This window comes from Lutra lutra, chromosome 16, assembly GCF_902655055.1.
Source record: "Lutra lutra chromosome 16, mLutLut1.2, whole genome shotgun sequence".
NCBI lineage: Eukaryota > Metazoa > Chordata > Mammalia > Carnivora > Mustelidae > Lutra > Lutra lutra.
In genome coordinates, this window is record NC_062293.1 from 3,563,647 (window position 1) to 3,577,781 (window position 14,135).

General features: G+C 61.3%; 1 protein-coding gene across 1 annotated transcript; it reads left to right on the forward strand.

Annotated features, from left to right (window-relative positions):
* Positions 1-2,743: 2,743 nt before the first annotated feature.
* On the forward strand, positions 2,744-5,515 carry LOC125086891 (uncharacterized). The gene is given in 5 exon segments (XM_047706522.1): positions 2,744-3,433; positions 3,573-3,637; positions 3,640-3,681; positions 4,186-4,288; positions 5,404-5,515. Coding segments are annotated over 5 exon segments (687 nt in total). The 5' UTR covers positions 2,744-3,068.
* Positions 5,516-14,135: the final 8,620 nt, after the last annotated feature.

Below are 14,135 nucleotides of genomic sequence, written 5' to 3' on the forward strand. Positions count from 1 at the left end.
CTGAACGTGGCCCTGCCGTGTCTGTCCGGGTGTGCCAGCCCCAGCTCTGCACCTTCCAGGGAGGGGAAGGGAGGGGTGGGCAGGAGGGGGAGTGTGGGGGGAGCAGGTGGGAGACAGCCAAGGGGAGGGCCTGGGCCCTGGAGGCAGAAGCTGGCATCCCACCCCGCGTTCTGTCATTACCTCTGTCATTCCCGGAATGGAGGAGGGCCTCCTGGGGTCTCCGCAGAGCAGGCTGCTGGTAACTCCCTTCCCCAGGGGCCTCTCCACCCTCCCACAGGCCCAGCAGGGCCCTGCCCACCCGGCCCCAGCCCCACTCCCAGCTCCTGCAGCAGTGGGCCTCCTGTGGCACAGAGGGGCCCTGGGGGTGGGCAGGAGGGGACATCCACACCCCTCTGGCTCTGTCCCTCTTCTGCAGACCTCTTCCCGCATCCTACGGGCCACAGGGAAAGAAACAAAGCCCCCTGTTGAAGGGGCCCTGGGGCCATGGGCACTGACAAGCCAGAGATCCCGCCTGGTCCGCCTCTGGCTGCACACAGTTCTGGAGTCTTGGAGACCCGGGCCTCTCCGACTGGAGAAAGGCTCAGAGCTGTGCCCAAGGCCTTTTGGGTCAAGCTGGGAGGCAGAGTTTTAACAGAAATCAGCTTAGCAGAGAACAGGGCTGGGAGGTTTCTTCCTCAACCCTCCTCCTTCCCAGAAGGAAGGAAGCATGTATTTTGGACCCCACAGCAGCCTTCTTGGGCAACGAACTCCCCTTTCCAAGATGCCATCAGCCTCCAAACACACCCTGGGAGAGAAGTGGGTCTCCACACTGTCCCATCCCAGCGTCCCCAGCATCCTGCAGCCCCTGATGCCGCCCACCCCCGGCCCCCAAACAGCTCTCCAAGTCTTGGGCCAAGGGAGAGGGCAGGACTTCCCTGGCAGTGACCCTGGCAGGGACAGTGCGTGGGGAGCGGGGACCTGGCTCGCAGCAGGCTTTCCGCGGAAGCTGGCATCCAGAGCAGAGGAGTCTGCAGTCAAGAAGGCCTGGCTGGGGATGGGACTCCTGGGAAGCTGCCTTCATCCCAGCCAGAGAAGCAATGTGGAGAGGAAGGTTGGGGCCCCTCTGAGAGCCGAGCCCTGGGTGCTCCCGGGCCCTGGAAGAAAGAGGGAGGCCGTGGGTAGGCACGGTGGGCCTGGGCCTAATGCAGTGGGGTCCTGACTCGCATCCTCATGGAGGCTGGCCCCCACCAGCATCCTGGCGGCCATGGCCTGGGTCCTCCCCGCAGCCCGGAGCTCAGCATGGGGTCCCGTCTGTACAGCAGGACATGGGGGTGGGGCACGGAGCCTTCCGGTTGGAAATGTCCACAGCTCATTCTCTCCTCCTCTGTGCCCCGGCACACTCCCAGCCCCTCCTGTAGCACAGGCACTCTGCGGTGAGATGCTGTTGGAGTTGGGCTCCTTTCTTCTGCCCGAGGGCTGAGCGCCCCAGGCCACCCCCCTGGGTCCCAGGAAGGAGGAGCGCCTCCCCTGACCGGGAGCACCCACCCTGGCTGGCCCGTGAAAGAGAAGTGAACTTTTCCACAAGCCACAACACTGTGATTGGCTCCCTCGTCACCGCCACTCACCCCGCTCCCCCTAACTAGTACCAGCTACAAGAACCAGAAACCCATCCGAAACCAGCTGAAGATCAAAAGGCGAATCCAAACCATCGTGAGGCACAGTTCACACTCACTCTGATGGCTAGTCTTTTTTTTTTTTTTTAAGATTTTATTTATTTGACAGAGAGAGAGATCACAAGTAGGCAGAGAGGCAGGAAGGGGGGGGGAAGCAGGCTCCCTACTGAGCGGACAGCCTGCTGCAAGGCTCGATCCCAGGACCCTGAGATCAGGACCTCAGGCGCCCCTGATGGCTATTCTTTAAAAAATTAAATTAGGGGCGCCTGGGTGGCTCAGTGGGTTAAAGCCTCTGCCTTCGGCTCGGGTCATGGTCCCAGGATCCTGGGATCAAGCCCCACGTCGGGCTCTCTGCTCAGCAGGGAGCCTGCTTCCTCCTCTCTCTGTCACTGCCTGCCTCTCTGCCTACTTGTGATCTCTGTCTGTAAAATGAGTAGATAAAATCTTAAAAAAAAAAATTAAATTAAACAACAACGACCCAGAAAGTAGCAGGTATCGGCGAGGACGTAGAGAAATTGGAATCCTGGGCGGGTGAGCGGGAATGGGAGCTCCCGAGGTCACTGTAGATAACAGCTTGGAAGGTCCTCAAAAAGCAAAACCTGGACTGACCGTAAGATCCAGCGGTCCCGCTCCCAGGGATGCTCCCAGAAGAACCGAAGGCCGGGCCTCACACAGATGTTTGCACACCCATGTTCGCGGCAGCGTGATTCACAGCAGCCAGGAGGGAGAAGTGACCCAAGTGTTCATCGACAGATGACGGGAAAGACTCAACGTGGTCGGTGCACACGACGGAACGGTATTCAGCCTTAAGACGGAAGGCAGCTCGGACACAGCTGCAGCGCAGGGACCCCGGGGACAAGATGTTGAGTGAAATAACCCAGACATGAAAGGACAAATGCTGTCTGAGTTCTCTCTCTCTCTCTCTATATATATTTTTTTTAAGACTTTCCTCTATTTATTTGAGAGAGAGGGAGAGCACAGACGGAGGGGGGCAGGAGAGCAAGAAACAGATGGGGCTCGATCCCAGGACCCTGAGATCATGATCCCAGCCCCAGGCAGACGCTTCACGGATGGAGCCACTCAGGCACCCCTGCCTGATTTCTCTTACTTGAACACTCTGGCTTGGTCAAATTCACAGCGGGTGGGGGGCCAGGGACTGGCTGGGGGAGGGCACAGGGAGTCCGTGTTTATGGGGACAGGGTCCACTCGGGAAGATGGGAGATGTCCCGGGGATGGACGGCAGTGATGGCTACTGGGTACGGTGAGTGTCCTTCATGCCACTGACCTGTAACTTACAAATGACTGAAGTGGCAAATTTTACGTGGCGTATATTTTACCTTGACTTTTAAAAAGCCTTAAGACACCTTACCAGGACAAGCTGACTGATCAGACAAACACGGCCGGACACTAGTAAGCATGGAATCTGGGCGGTGTTCTGTGGGCACTCATGGTGCCCTCCTGCCTCCTTTTGCTTTCCGAGTCCCTCAAAGCCAATTTCATAATGAAAAACACGGGCGTGTGTTCTCGGTCCCGCCCCTTCCCTCCCTTCTAACAGAATTATCCAGCCACATCCTTGGCTCCGGGCACAGCCATGTGTCTCCCTCCGGCTGTCCAGGAAGCGGTCACAGACCAGAGGCTGGGGGCTTACCAGCAACAGGCGTGTGCTCCCCAGTTCGGGAGGCTGAAAGTCCGGGATCGATGTGCCGTCTGGATCGGGTTTTGGGGAGACACAAACCATCTGACCACAGCACTGCGGGCCTCACTTTGACCAGCGATATGCAGTGAGCAGAGGCTGAAAGGCACGTGGCCTGCTTCTCCGTCCCCATCTGCCCCCGACCTGTGCTCTCTCTCTCTCTCTCTCTGTCAAATAAATAAATAAATAAATAAGCAGCTCCCGCCTCGTGTGCCACCTGTTTCCAGGCCCCGTGCTCAGTGTCACCACCTTCTCTTCTCGGCTGCAGAAGCCTTTAGGAGGCGGCCAGGGGCCTCCCCGCAGCGGTGCGGAGAGGAGAGCAGGCAGTTCCCAGAGGTGAGGAAGAAGAGGGGCGGGAGGGGCGCCTGGGTGGCTCAGTGGGTTAAGCCTCTGCCTTCGGCTCAGGTCATGATCCCAGGGTCCTGGGATCGAGCCCCGCATCGGGCTCTCTGCTCAGGGGGGAGCCTGTTTCCTCCTCTCTCTCTCTGCCTGCCTCTCTGCCTACTTGTGATCTCTCTGTCAAGTAAATAAATAAAATCTTAAAAAAAAAAAAAAAAAACGAAGAGGGGCAGGAGAAGCGGAGTGCGATTGACGTGGGTTCAAGCCCCGCTGCCAGCATTTGTCGATTTGCTGATGGGGTAGGGACAGCTTGCCTCTGGGCTGCCTCATAGGACTGTCAGGATGTCCCAGAGGCCACGGCGCCTAGAAGATGCTTGAGAAAAACCAACCAGCGGCAATGCTGGAGAGGCCCTCCAAAGAGAGCTGAGTGGACGGGGAGGGCGGCACACCCAGCCAGCCCCACTGTCCTCCGACCCCCAGGCTTCTGCCCCTGCCTGTGAGGCCCAATTGAAGGCTCCGGAAGAGGGAGTCCATTGACGTGGCCCCCACAGGACAGTGGCGCCCCCCACAGGACAGCATCCCAGGGACGCACAGTGCGCAGAGGGTAGGTATGGAAGGACGGTGGGAGTTCTGGCGGGGGGGGGGTCCTCATTCCCCTGCAGCGGGGGGGGGGGCTGCTCTGGGCCAGAGCCAGGTCACTGGGCTGCCAGAGCCACCTCCCCTGCAGACACAGGTGGTCCTCCTTTGAGGTGACCCCGGGGTCATCTCCACTCCTCTGGCCCTCTCCCCAGGTCCACAAGTGACCGAGTCACTCCATTCCATCTCCCCTCTCTCCTTTCCCTCATGGGAGAGCCTATCACAGGCTCTCCATTGCCGCCCCCCCCAATCTGCTGTGGGTCAGCCCTGGCTCTGTCACAGCTCACCAGGACCAAGTGCCATGGGCATGGGTCCAGCCAGCTCCCCAGCGAGGTCTCCCCTCCCCAACCCAAAGCCCACAGCTGCAGGGCTGGGGCTCCTAAGGTAGCTCGCTCTTGGCCTCCTTGCGTTCACTGGTGCCCAGTGGCTGCACAGGTAGGAGCTGACCCCTGGGCATGGCCTGGGGCCCAGAGATGCCATTTCCCAGGGCTGGGAGACACATCAGAGCGTGGGTCCTCTAGTGGACAAAAGATTCCTATGAGCCCAGCTTTGCCGCTCAGTTTCCTCCTCCCCTTCCTTCCTTCCTCCCTTCCCTCCCTAAGCCCTTGTCTGTGCTGGGCTCTGCACTGAAGCCCCATGGGCGCATCGCGGACCAAGGCCACGCTCTGCCTTCTCAGGTCTAATGGGCTGTGTGGGAGGACTGACTGAGTCCGATAATGCACCAGGGCCTGGCGCGTGGTGAAAGGTGTGCAAGTGTTTCCTGTTACTATGAACAACTAGCACCCACCTAGCAAGCTGACCCTGTCCATGCCGCCCGAGCCCCACCCTCCTGGTCCCACCAGTGCATAGACATTTGGGGTACAATAAGGATCATGGTGCAGCATGGAGAGAGACCCGTGGATCCCAGAGCCAGCCCCAGAACCGATCCCCTGCCCGGGATGCCTCTCCCCTTGAAGGTCCCGGGACCCTGCCAGGAGCCTGGCCCCAGGAGGGGAGTCCGGAGTGCTGGGGGAAGCGCTCCCCACAGTGGACAGACCCCATCCGTGCTCCTGGCAGGGAGCACAGCCCTATCTTGCCTCCTAGAAGAGAATGGGAACAGGACCTTGCAGCAGGAGGCCAGGGAGGCCGGGAAGTTGGGGCTCGGCCACCGCCTCCTTTCTCAGGGAAAAGGGGGCAGCTCCCAGGCAGAGGCTGAGTCCTGGTCACACGGAGGGGACCCTGGGTACACACGAAGTGGCCAGCGGGGGGCTCTCGCCAGCAGGCAGCCCGCACAGGCGGTAAGCTTCCCTTTATCATCTGCAGCAAAGCATTTACAGTCAATAAACGGGCTAATTAATTCTCTTCAAAGACCTCTCAATTATTCATCCCCGGCTACAGAGAGAACAATTAGAGCATCTCGGCTCATGGCTCTGGGAGTGGAGGCGAGGCTGAGCCACAGAGCCGGACCCCAGGGCTGCGCAGCCCAGCGGTCCCCAGGGACCCCACCCCTAGCAGAGGCCGCAGGCCTTGTCCCCTGGGAGCAGCAGGGTGGATCCCCTCTTCCCCACTCATCCTTAGCCTCACTTCTGGCGGGTGGGGGGGAAGCAGAGACCCTGAGCTTCGGGTGACTTCTGTCCAACAGACTTGCGGACCAAAAGCCAGGCTGCGGGCATCCAGCCTCCCCCAAGGGGCTGCAGGGTCCCCCACCGTATGGAGCAGAGCCGAGGCCCCTGGGCCTCTAGGAAAGCTCTGTGTTGGGAGGAGAGGAGAGCAAATCCCGGCCAGCCATGGCAGGCCAGGCCAATGGATGCCATACCCCCACACCAACGGCTGCCCACAGAAGTCACTGTTGGAAAACTGGAGCCCAGGGAGGGCCCTTGGGTCCCAGGCGGAGCCGCCCTGGTGCCCCAGGGAGGCTCCTCCAAGGCGGGGCCTTCAATTCCCAGCGAGCTTCCCTTCTCCCCTCCAGCTTCCCGGAGTTGTTCAAGTCCCTTGCAAGGGCCCTGAGGGATAGGGTGACCGGACTATCCCCCGTCCACCCTCTCCTCACCCCCCAAACCCCCCATTGTGGGCTCTCTCTCCCGGACGCCCCCAAACAGCATCACCCGGCAAGCTGAGGGTTAACTCCCAGGAGCTCCCAGACCGCGCAGAGTGGGGGGTGGGGGGCCGGGGGGCGTGCCTGTCGGGAAGTATGGATTTCTGCAGTGGTTTTACTGGAAAAGCTGTAGCTGAAGGTGGGAGGGGGTCACCATGGCAACTTCTGGCTATGGGAACAGGTCCGCTGGTGGGAACCAATTCTTCCAGGGGCCCCGGGGGGCCCAGGGCTGCCTCTGCAGTGTTCCTCCCCCTCCTGGGGAGGCAGGAGACCCTCTCCAGCCTGGAATTACCGACTTCCCCACCTCCCTCCCTCAAACTCTCCCCAGGGCCGGCCCCTAACTCAGCTGCCCCGCCCCCCACTGAAGCGCCCCCCCACACTGAGCTGTTAATCGATAGACCCATTACCATGCTGCCGCCGGGGAGCTCGGGGAACCTCCCTCTTGAAAAAGCTTAGCCTTGGGAGAGGCTGACTCCGTGGCCAGAGCTGAATTCAGGGTATGGCATGAATGAGGCTCCCCTCCCCGACCCTGCCCCACCTGCCCCACCGAGGGAGTCTAGGATTGCAGGGGGTCCAAGAAGAGCTCAGCCCCCACTGGTCCTAACTGGGGAGTTCAAGGAAATCCTCATCACTCCCAGCACAAATCCGCGCAGCACTCTGGGTGAGGGGCTTCCGCAAGCCCAAGGCGGCTTTGGGGGGTTGGGGCAGCCCCCAGGCACAGAAGTCTTCAGGGTGCACCCGCGAATCCGAATCCTGACGCCCCCTGCCCACTCCCGCCTCCGTGGGTTTCCGGGAGCCCTAGGCCTGCCCTCCCGGCCCACCCGACGCTTCGCCCTGCCTTTCCCCGCAGCGCATTGAGCCCCGGGCCTCCTGGGTGCCAGCAGGATCTCAGGCCGGGAGCGCTGGGCACTGCCGGAGGGTCTGGAGCTCCCCTCCAGGCTCAGGTTCCTAGGGGCCCGAAGTGGGGTGGCGGAGTTTGGCCTCTGAGCCCCCCTGCAAATCCTGCAGGCCTGGGTGGGCGGGTGCGACAGGGAGGGGGTGTGCCCGGGAGGCGCTTCCAGGAATCTCCAGTGGCGCTGCCCAAACGGCCAGGAAGGGGGCATACGGAGGACATCTGCAGCTGGGGGGCCCTGGGGAGCGAGGGAGGGGGCCCCCTCCCCCCTCCCGCAGCTGAAGGAAGGACCACCCGCCCGAGTCCATGTGGGCACCAGCCGCAGCTCGGCGGGAGGCCCTTAGACGTGCTGCTCCGCGACCCGGTTTCCCCAGCTGCAGAATGGGCAGGGCAAGACCGCGCCCGTCTCCGGGGACCGGTCTGCACTAAGGCCCGGGACGTTAGGAGGCGCGGGGCTCCGAGGTCACGCCCGCTCTCCCCTCTTCCCAGCCCCACGAGAAACGAGCTGGGACCCTTCTAAGGTCTCCTGGGATTTGCCGAGAGCCGCGGCTCCCCGCGTTGCTGACCACTGGGGCCGCGACAGGGCGAACTGGCCTCTGCGAGCGTCCCCTGCTGGCGGGTCCGCGCAGGCCGGAGCCCAGGCCCACCCCGGGCGCCGCCTCCCGCAGGCCGGCCGCTCGCTACGGTTGCCCCCGCCCGTCCGTGCCCGAAAGAGTTAAACCGACCGTGGGTGAGGTCCCTTTTGCCCTCACCCCAGCCTCGGCTGCCGGCCCGGGTTGACTTAGGGGACACCCAGATCGGCGCCCCCGACCCCGCCCCCACTCCCACCCCCGCTTCCGCTGCTCCCCTACAGCCCCCTCCCCGCCCCCGCGCCGCCGGGGCTTCCATCTCGCGCTCTCGGATCTGCCGAATCCCGATAAAACATTTGGGGGAGATAAGTGCTGCGTATAAATAATTAAGACCACATGCATATTCGCCAACAACAAAAAAAAAAGTTTAAAACCCCCATTCCGGGAACAGCTGCCTGTGTGGGGCCCGGGGGGGCTGCGGAGGCCCACCTCCACCCCACTGAGGCTGTCCCCACCCCGCGGGCTCCTCTGGTGTGGGCTGACCCACAGCGAGCCCCGCCCCCAGCCCCTGGGGGAGCTGTCACTGCAGGGCCCGGAGTGGGTGGGGAGATGGTGGCAAAGGAGCTCTGAGCCCAGGACTTGGGGGTGGGGGGCGACTAGCACCACTGGGTGGGGGGCGCCCAAGCATCCCCAGAGGCCAGGCCTCTAGGTAGGATTCCCCCAACTCCTAGGCCAGGCGGGGTCTAGGCACCCAGTTGGTGCCCCGTAAACATTTACTGAAGAAATGAATGAATGAGTCAGTCAGCTCACTGCTGTCAGGCTCCAGCGAGTGTCTGTCGGGAGCTCTGGCAGAGGGCACAGGGCACTCATCCCTCACCAGCTGCTGGCGGACACCCTTTCCAGGTGCAGCTTGAGGGCCTCAGGTAAGAGACTGGAAGGACTTCTGGAGGGAGTCAGGCTGCAGGCCTGGCAGGGTGCGGCTGCCCTCCTCTGCCTATCGTCTCCTGTCCAGGCCGGAGGGTCAGCCCAGGATTGCCCCAGGCTAAAGGAAGGCATGTCCCGCGGTGCCTCTGCTCCAGGACCTGCCAGCGCTCCATCCTGACAGCACTGTCTGGTCCCGTCCCTCCCACCCTGTCCCTCTAGGCCACCCACCTGCTCAGGCAGGACTCTACGCGCACAGCTCTCTGCAGGCCTTTGCTGGAGCTGTCCCATGGTTGCCTGCCCCACTCCCCCCACTCATGGAAATCACGTTCCCTCCAGCTTCATCTCCCACCTTCCAAAGGAAGCCCCTCTCCCCTTGCTACTGTTTTCTCATCCACATCATTTCACGTATTTCCTTCATGCCCAGGATGTTCCAGGCCCCCACCTGGATCCCTGCTGGGGATCCTGAGAATGAAAGACACAGGTCTTGCCCTCCACTAGCCCACAGCTCAGGGACACTGGCAAGTGACTAACAACAAGGGCTGCTCTAAGGTAAGCCAGGTGCAGAGGAAAGAGCGAGCAAAGGGTGTGTATCGTGGTGGAAGGTCGAGGGGCCATCCTGGAAGACTTCCTGGAGGAGGAGACAAGGTGAGTGGAGTCTGGAAGACTTGGGATTCCTCCTAGTGCAGAAGGCAGGAAGGGTTGACAGTGCCTCCAGGTTCTCCCAGCACTGCCCCTGCCGGCTGTACACACGCCTGTGGTACTCACAGCCCCGGGCTCCACTCCTAACTGCACTGCTACCGGGCAAGTTACTCTACCTCTCGGACCTCAGTTTCCTCACCTGTAAGATGGAGGTCATGGTCCCCTCTGTGCAGAGCTCCTGACCATTTATCCTTGGTCCTCCGTTATCAGGAGGCGAAGCATCCCCCCGCCCCCAGCACCCAGCACAGGTCAGCACACCTAAGAGGTGGATGGATTGAGGACCCCAGAGCTTCCCCCGGTCTTCCTTCCTCAGTGGCAGCACGTCCCAGAAGGGAGCACTGGCCTCTGCTCACCCAGGACTCTGGGAACGCACCTTACGCTAGGGATGGCTCTCATGTTGCAATCAACCGCCCACCTGACCAGGAACCTGTGAGGGCACAAGCCACGTCCTGCCCTTGACCCGGGCCCTGCAGGCGCATGACCAATATTTGTTTGTGAAATGAAGCTCTCCAGGGAGGAAGCTCCACCCAGGGATGCAAAAGAGATGGGGGCGGGGGGGGGGGGTGCGGGTGTTGCAGGTGTGGCTCTGTGTGTTGTCCTAATGTCCTAAGGGATTCTGGGGTTCCTGGTCAAAGGGCCCAGCCGTGGCTGCCCCTCTCTGACACGCAGGGGCCAGGGTGAGCCCGGGCTTGTCTCTGCGCCCAGCATCTGTGCCCCCGGCACCTCCAGGCCTCAGCATGTTTTTTATCTTCTAAGTAATCTCTTTGCCCAACGTGGGGCTCATGAACTCATGACCCCTGGATCGAGAGTCATGTGCTCTACCAGCCACGCCAGCCAAGTGCCCGGACCAGTCCTGCTCTCCTGAACCCCACCCCGTGACTCCCATGCCCCGCAGCCAGCCCTCCAGGGCCCCGAGCAGAGGCTCCTTCTCCATCTTGGACTTCGGACACGGTGCGCAGTTGCCCAGGATTAGGACTTCTTAGACCTAAGAAACAAGACTTTCAAGCCTTCCTACTGTTTGGATCACGTGCCCTCTACTACGAAACACTTGAGCCATAACAGTATGTTGTGTTGTTATTCACAGATTATAAGTTTCCATGACAATATGAATGTATTATTTGCAGTATACAATATTCACAGAAGGTTGATATTTTAAAAGGATCAATTTTAAATCTAAGCATAAAATTCTCCTCCCTACACCGGGGGGGGGGGGGGGGGGCGTGTATAGTCCACTCTGGAGACCAGAGCCATGGGGAGGCTCTTGGGAATCCCCATGCTGTGATGGGGTCCCTAGTGCCTCCCCTACTTTGATCCATTCCCCAGCTTCAGGTCCAACCTTCCTTCTTCCCAAAGACCCCTCCCCCACAAAAACCCCTCTGCCACTATGAAGATCATGCTTCTCCTGACTCCAGCCGTTCTGTCAGGGTGCTAGGGGTGCTCAGGGTGTCCCCAGCAAGGGTGATCTAGTCCCTCTCTGCAGGGCTGCCAGCAGGGAAGGGGGCGCAGGGGCCAGACACGGGCCCACCGGGAGCAAGATAACGGAAAGACCGGGGACCCTAAGCAGACAGATGTCCTGCGGTTAGGGAATAGGAGGGTGCCCTTCAGTGACTGATAACCTGAGTTCAAACCCAAGGGTCTGTATCTAGAGTACACAGCAGGTGCCCAACACAGGGATGTTGTCCATAAACAAGGTAGGCTCTGCCCCCAGGGCACTGGACGTCTGTCTGTCCCTGGATTCAGACCCTGCCAGAGGCAAGGCAAGCATGGTCACCCTTGTCCCTTATGACCCGTGACTCCTCTAGGGACATCCACACAGGTGGATAAGGTAGGCAAGCCTGGAAACCTACAACAGAAGCCCTTTCCCATACTTGCCTCCTAAGGCCAAGGGCCAAGGGCATCTCTAGGACAGCAGAGCCCAAAGCCTGACTCCTTTTGCCCATATGAGCTCTGTCCATGTCCACTCACTAGAACCTTCCCTGCTCTTCCTTCCCACACAGGTTCTATCCCTTTGGCCACAGGAAGAGGAGATGGTGGGGGAGGGCCTGGGGAAGGGCACCCTGCCAAGCTAGGGGGGCGATGGTGGGAGCTCTGGCCTCCCCCTGTGCGAGCCCCCGAGCCGCAGGCGCTCAGCCTCACTCAGGTGACAGTGGGCCCCTCGCCCTTGGGTCCTTTGCACCTAGCACAGGATCAGCGTCTGTGGAACTAGACGGACTCTAGATGGACCACCGTGCCCATGCCCAGCATCTGAGCCCTCTGTCCTCCCCGCCCGCTGGGCCCAGGGGCCAGGGCAGAGGGCCCCGGGCACAGGCGAGGGCCCGGCCTGCACAAAGCTGACCTCGAGCCTCAGCCCGGGCCGCGTAACAGGAAGCCAGAAGCTGATGCCGGTAAGCGAGGCAGATTCAGAGATCAGAGGTCTGCTGCCTGATCAGAAACGGCCTGGAGTCGGAGGACAGATTACTGGAAGAAGGAGGAAGCTGGGCAGTAAATAACCAGACCCCGAACACTGGCCTCTAGCTGCCGGAGCCCAGCTGGGCAGTGCAGCTCCAGGGCCCCAGGGCCCCAGGGAGGGGTGGGGGTGGGGGCAGCGGGCGCCAGGTGTGCTCAGCTTGCAACCAGATCTGCAGGCGGCATCTAGAAAGCAGGGCTGGGCGGTGTCCAGAGGGCCCCATGGCAGGTCCTGAGATGTTAGGAGTCTCCGAAGCTCTTCAGAGGGTCGCTTGGGCCCCATCCCCGGGCCTCCTGCTCTGTGGCCATGAATCCCCAGGGGGCCCTTGTAATGGGGGACCCAGCCCTGGGCTTGCTTGGGTCCCCACTCCAGGCCTCCCTGCCCCCACGCCTGAGCTGATTCCTGGAAGGCTGGCGGCTTCCCAGCAGAGTAGAGGGAGCCCTGGGGCTACTGTCCCAGAGGATTTCCTAGGATTCCAGCTGCCAGGCCTTCACACTGGGCTCTTCTGTTCCCTTAGGACCTGGAGCGCCCCATGGGCCTGCCCCACTGGAGCCCACGCTGTGGGGGCCTCTGTGGAGGGGTCGGATCCTGACTCGGCACCTCCAGTCTCAAGCCTTGCACAGTCTGGGGCGGAGGGGGGTGCATCAGAGACCTCCCACCCCCACTCTGGGCCTTAGGGATGGAGGGCTGTGTGGGGTGGAGGAAGGGCCTCCAGCTTGCCAGAGAGCAGTGCCAGGGGGTGGTGTTCACCTCCCTGAGGTTCATGGGGCCAAAAGGTCCACCGAAGGCCACTTTTCATTCTGGAAAGCATGGTGGCGGCTTGCCTCCCAGCCTCCCTGGCACGTCTGACCAAGACCTTCCCAGCCACCCCCCACCACCCGACCCCCGGCTCCCTCCTCTGATTCCCACGTGATCAACAACCAGGGCAGCCAACCCCTCCAGCCTGGCCCAGGGCACGATGGGCACCGGGTACACGGCCAACCACCCCGCACAGCAAAGGGAGGACCGCGTAGTGCAGGGAAGGCGACCTCTGCGTCAGGGAGTGACTTGTCTTAGAGCTGCGGTTCCCGCCGTCTGTCCGAGTGGTGGCGGGAAATAATTGGTCAACGAATGTAAACACAAGGGAAAGGCAGAAGTTCCAAATTCTAGAATAACTGGGAGAGTATCTCCGTGCCCTTGGGGAGTTCTTAAACAAGACATTCATTATAAAGGGGGGAGCGAAAAATTTAAGTACATAAGAGGAGGAATTTGTGATCCATCAGGTACTTCATACAAGCGCAAAGACGGGCCATAGAAGGGAGGAACGGTTTTCGGCAGACGAGCCGCAGACAGGTTGTTGGTAATCAGCGCACAGAAATGACGGGCGGGTCGCCAAGAAAAGGCTTCGGCTCCGCACGGAGGAGGGCAGCGGTGGGCTAAAACGTCAGAAAAGGCGTTCAACTCCGTCGCTCATCAGATCGAGCAGATAAAAATAAAAACGTACCAGCGCGCGGGCACCGCAGCGCTGAAGTCATGAAGTGCGATCCTGCCCAGGGACGGCAGGAACGGCCAGCCACGGGCACGCGGGAACGGAAGCCACGGCAGCCACTTGGGGAGAGGGGCTTGGGAGAGCCGCGGACCGGCGGGGGGCTCGCCTGCAGACGCGGGACCCGCCAGTGCCCACGCTCACAGCGGTGCTGTTGGCTAAGCAAACCTGAAAAGCACCTGACCCCCGGAGCAGGCGGGGCGGAGAGATAAACCGAGGTCCGGGCGCCCGGTGCAGAGCGCCAGCCACGCCGAAGCCCGAAGCCCAGCTCCCCACAGGGGCCACATGCCCCCCCCCCCAGGATGTTACTGAGGGACCCTCCGAGGAGAAGAGCAGGGGATGGTCCCAAAAGTCAGTGGTCACATGGTTCCAGCAGTCGCTGCTGGCAGAGGGAGCGCTTGTGAATGACGAGGAAACTTCCGGAACCCTGACCACGTTCGATTTCTCGATCTGAGGAGCAACGCCGTAGAAGTTCATTCTCTGCACGTATTTATTTGTGAAATGGGGCAAATATGCTTCACGCGCTTTTCTGCATTCTGTCGTATGGCATCTCCGCGTGTGTTTGAAAGCACCAGCGAATCTGAGGGCCCACTGTGCGGGGCGCTTCGCACTGGCCGGGCAGAGCCCCCGGCCTCAGCCCCCCCCCCCCCCCCCCGTGGGGTGCCGGTGAAGGTTGTGTGGGTTTC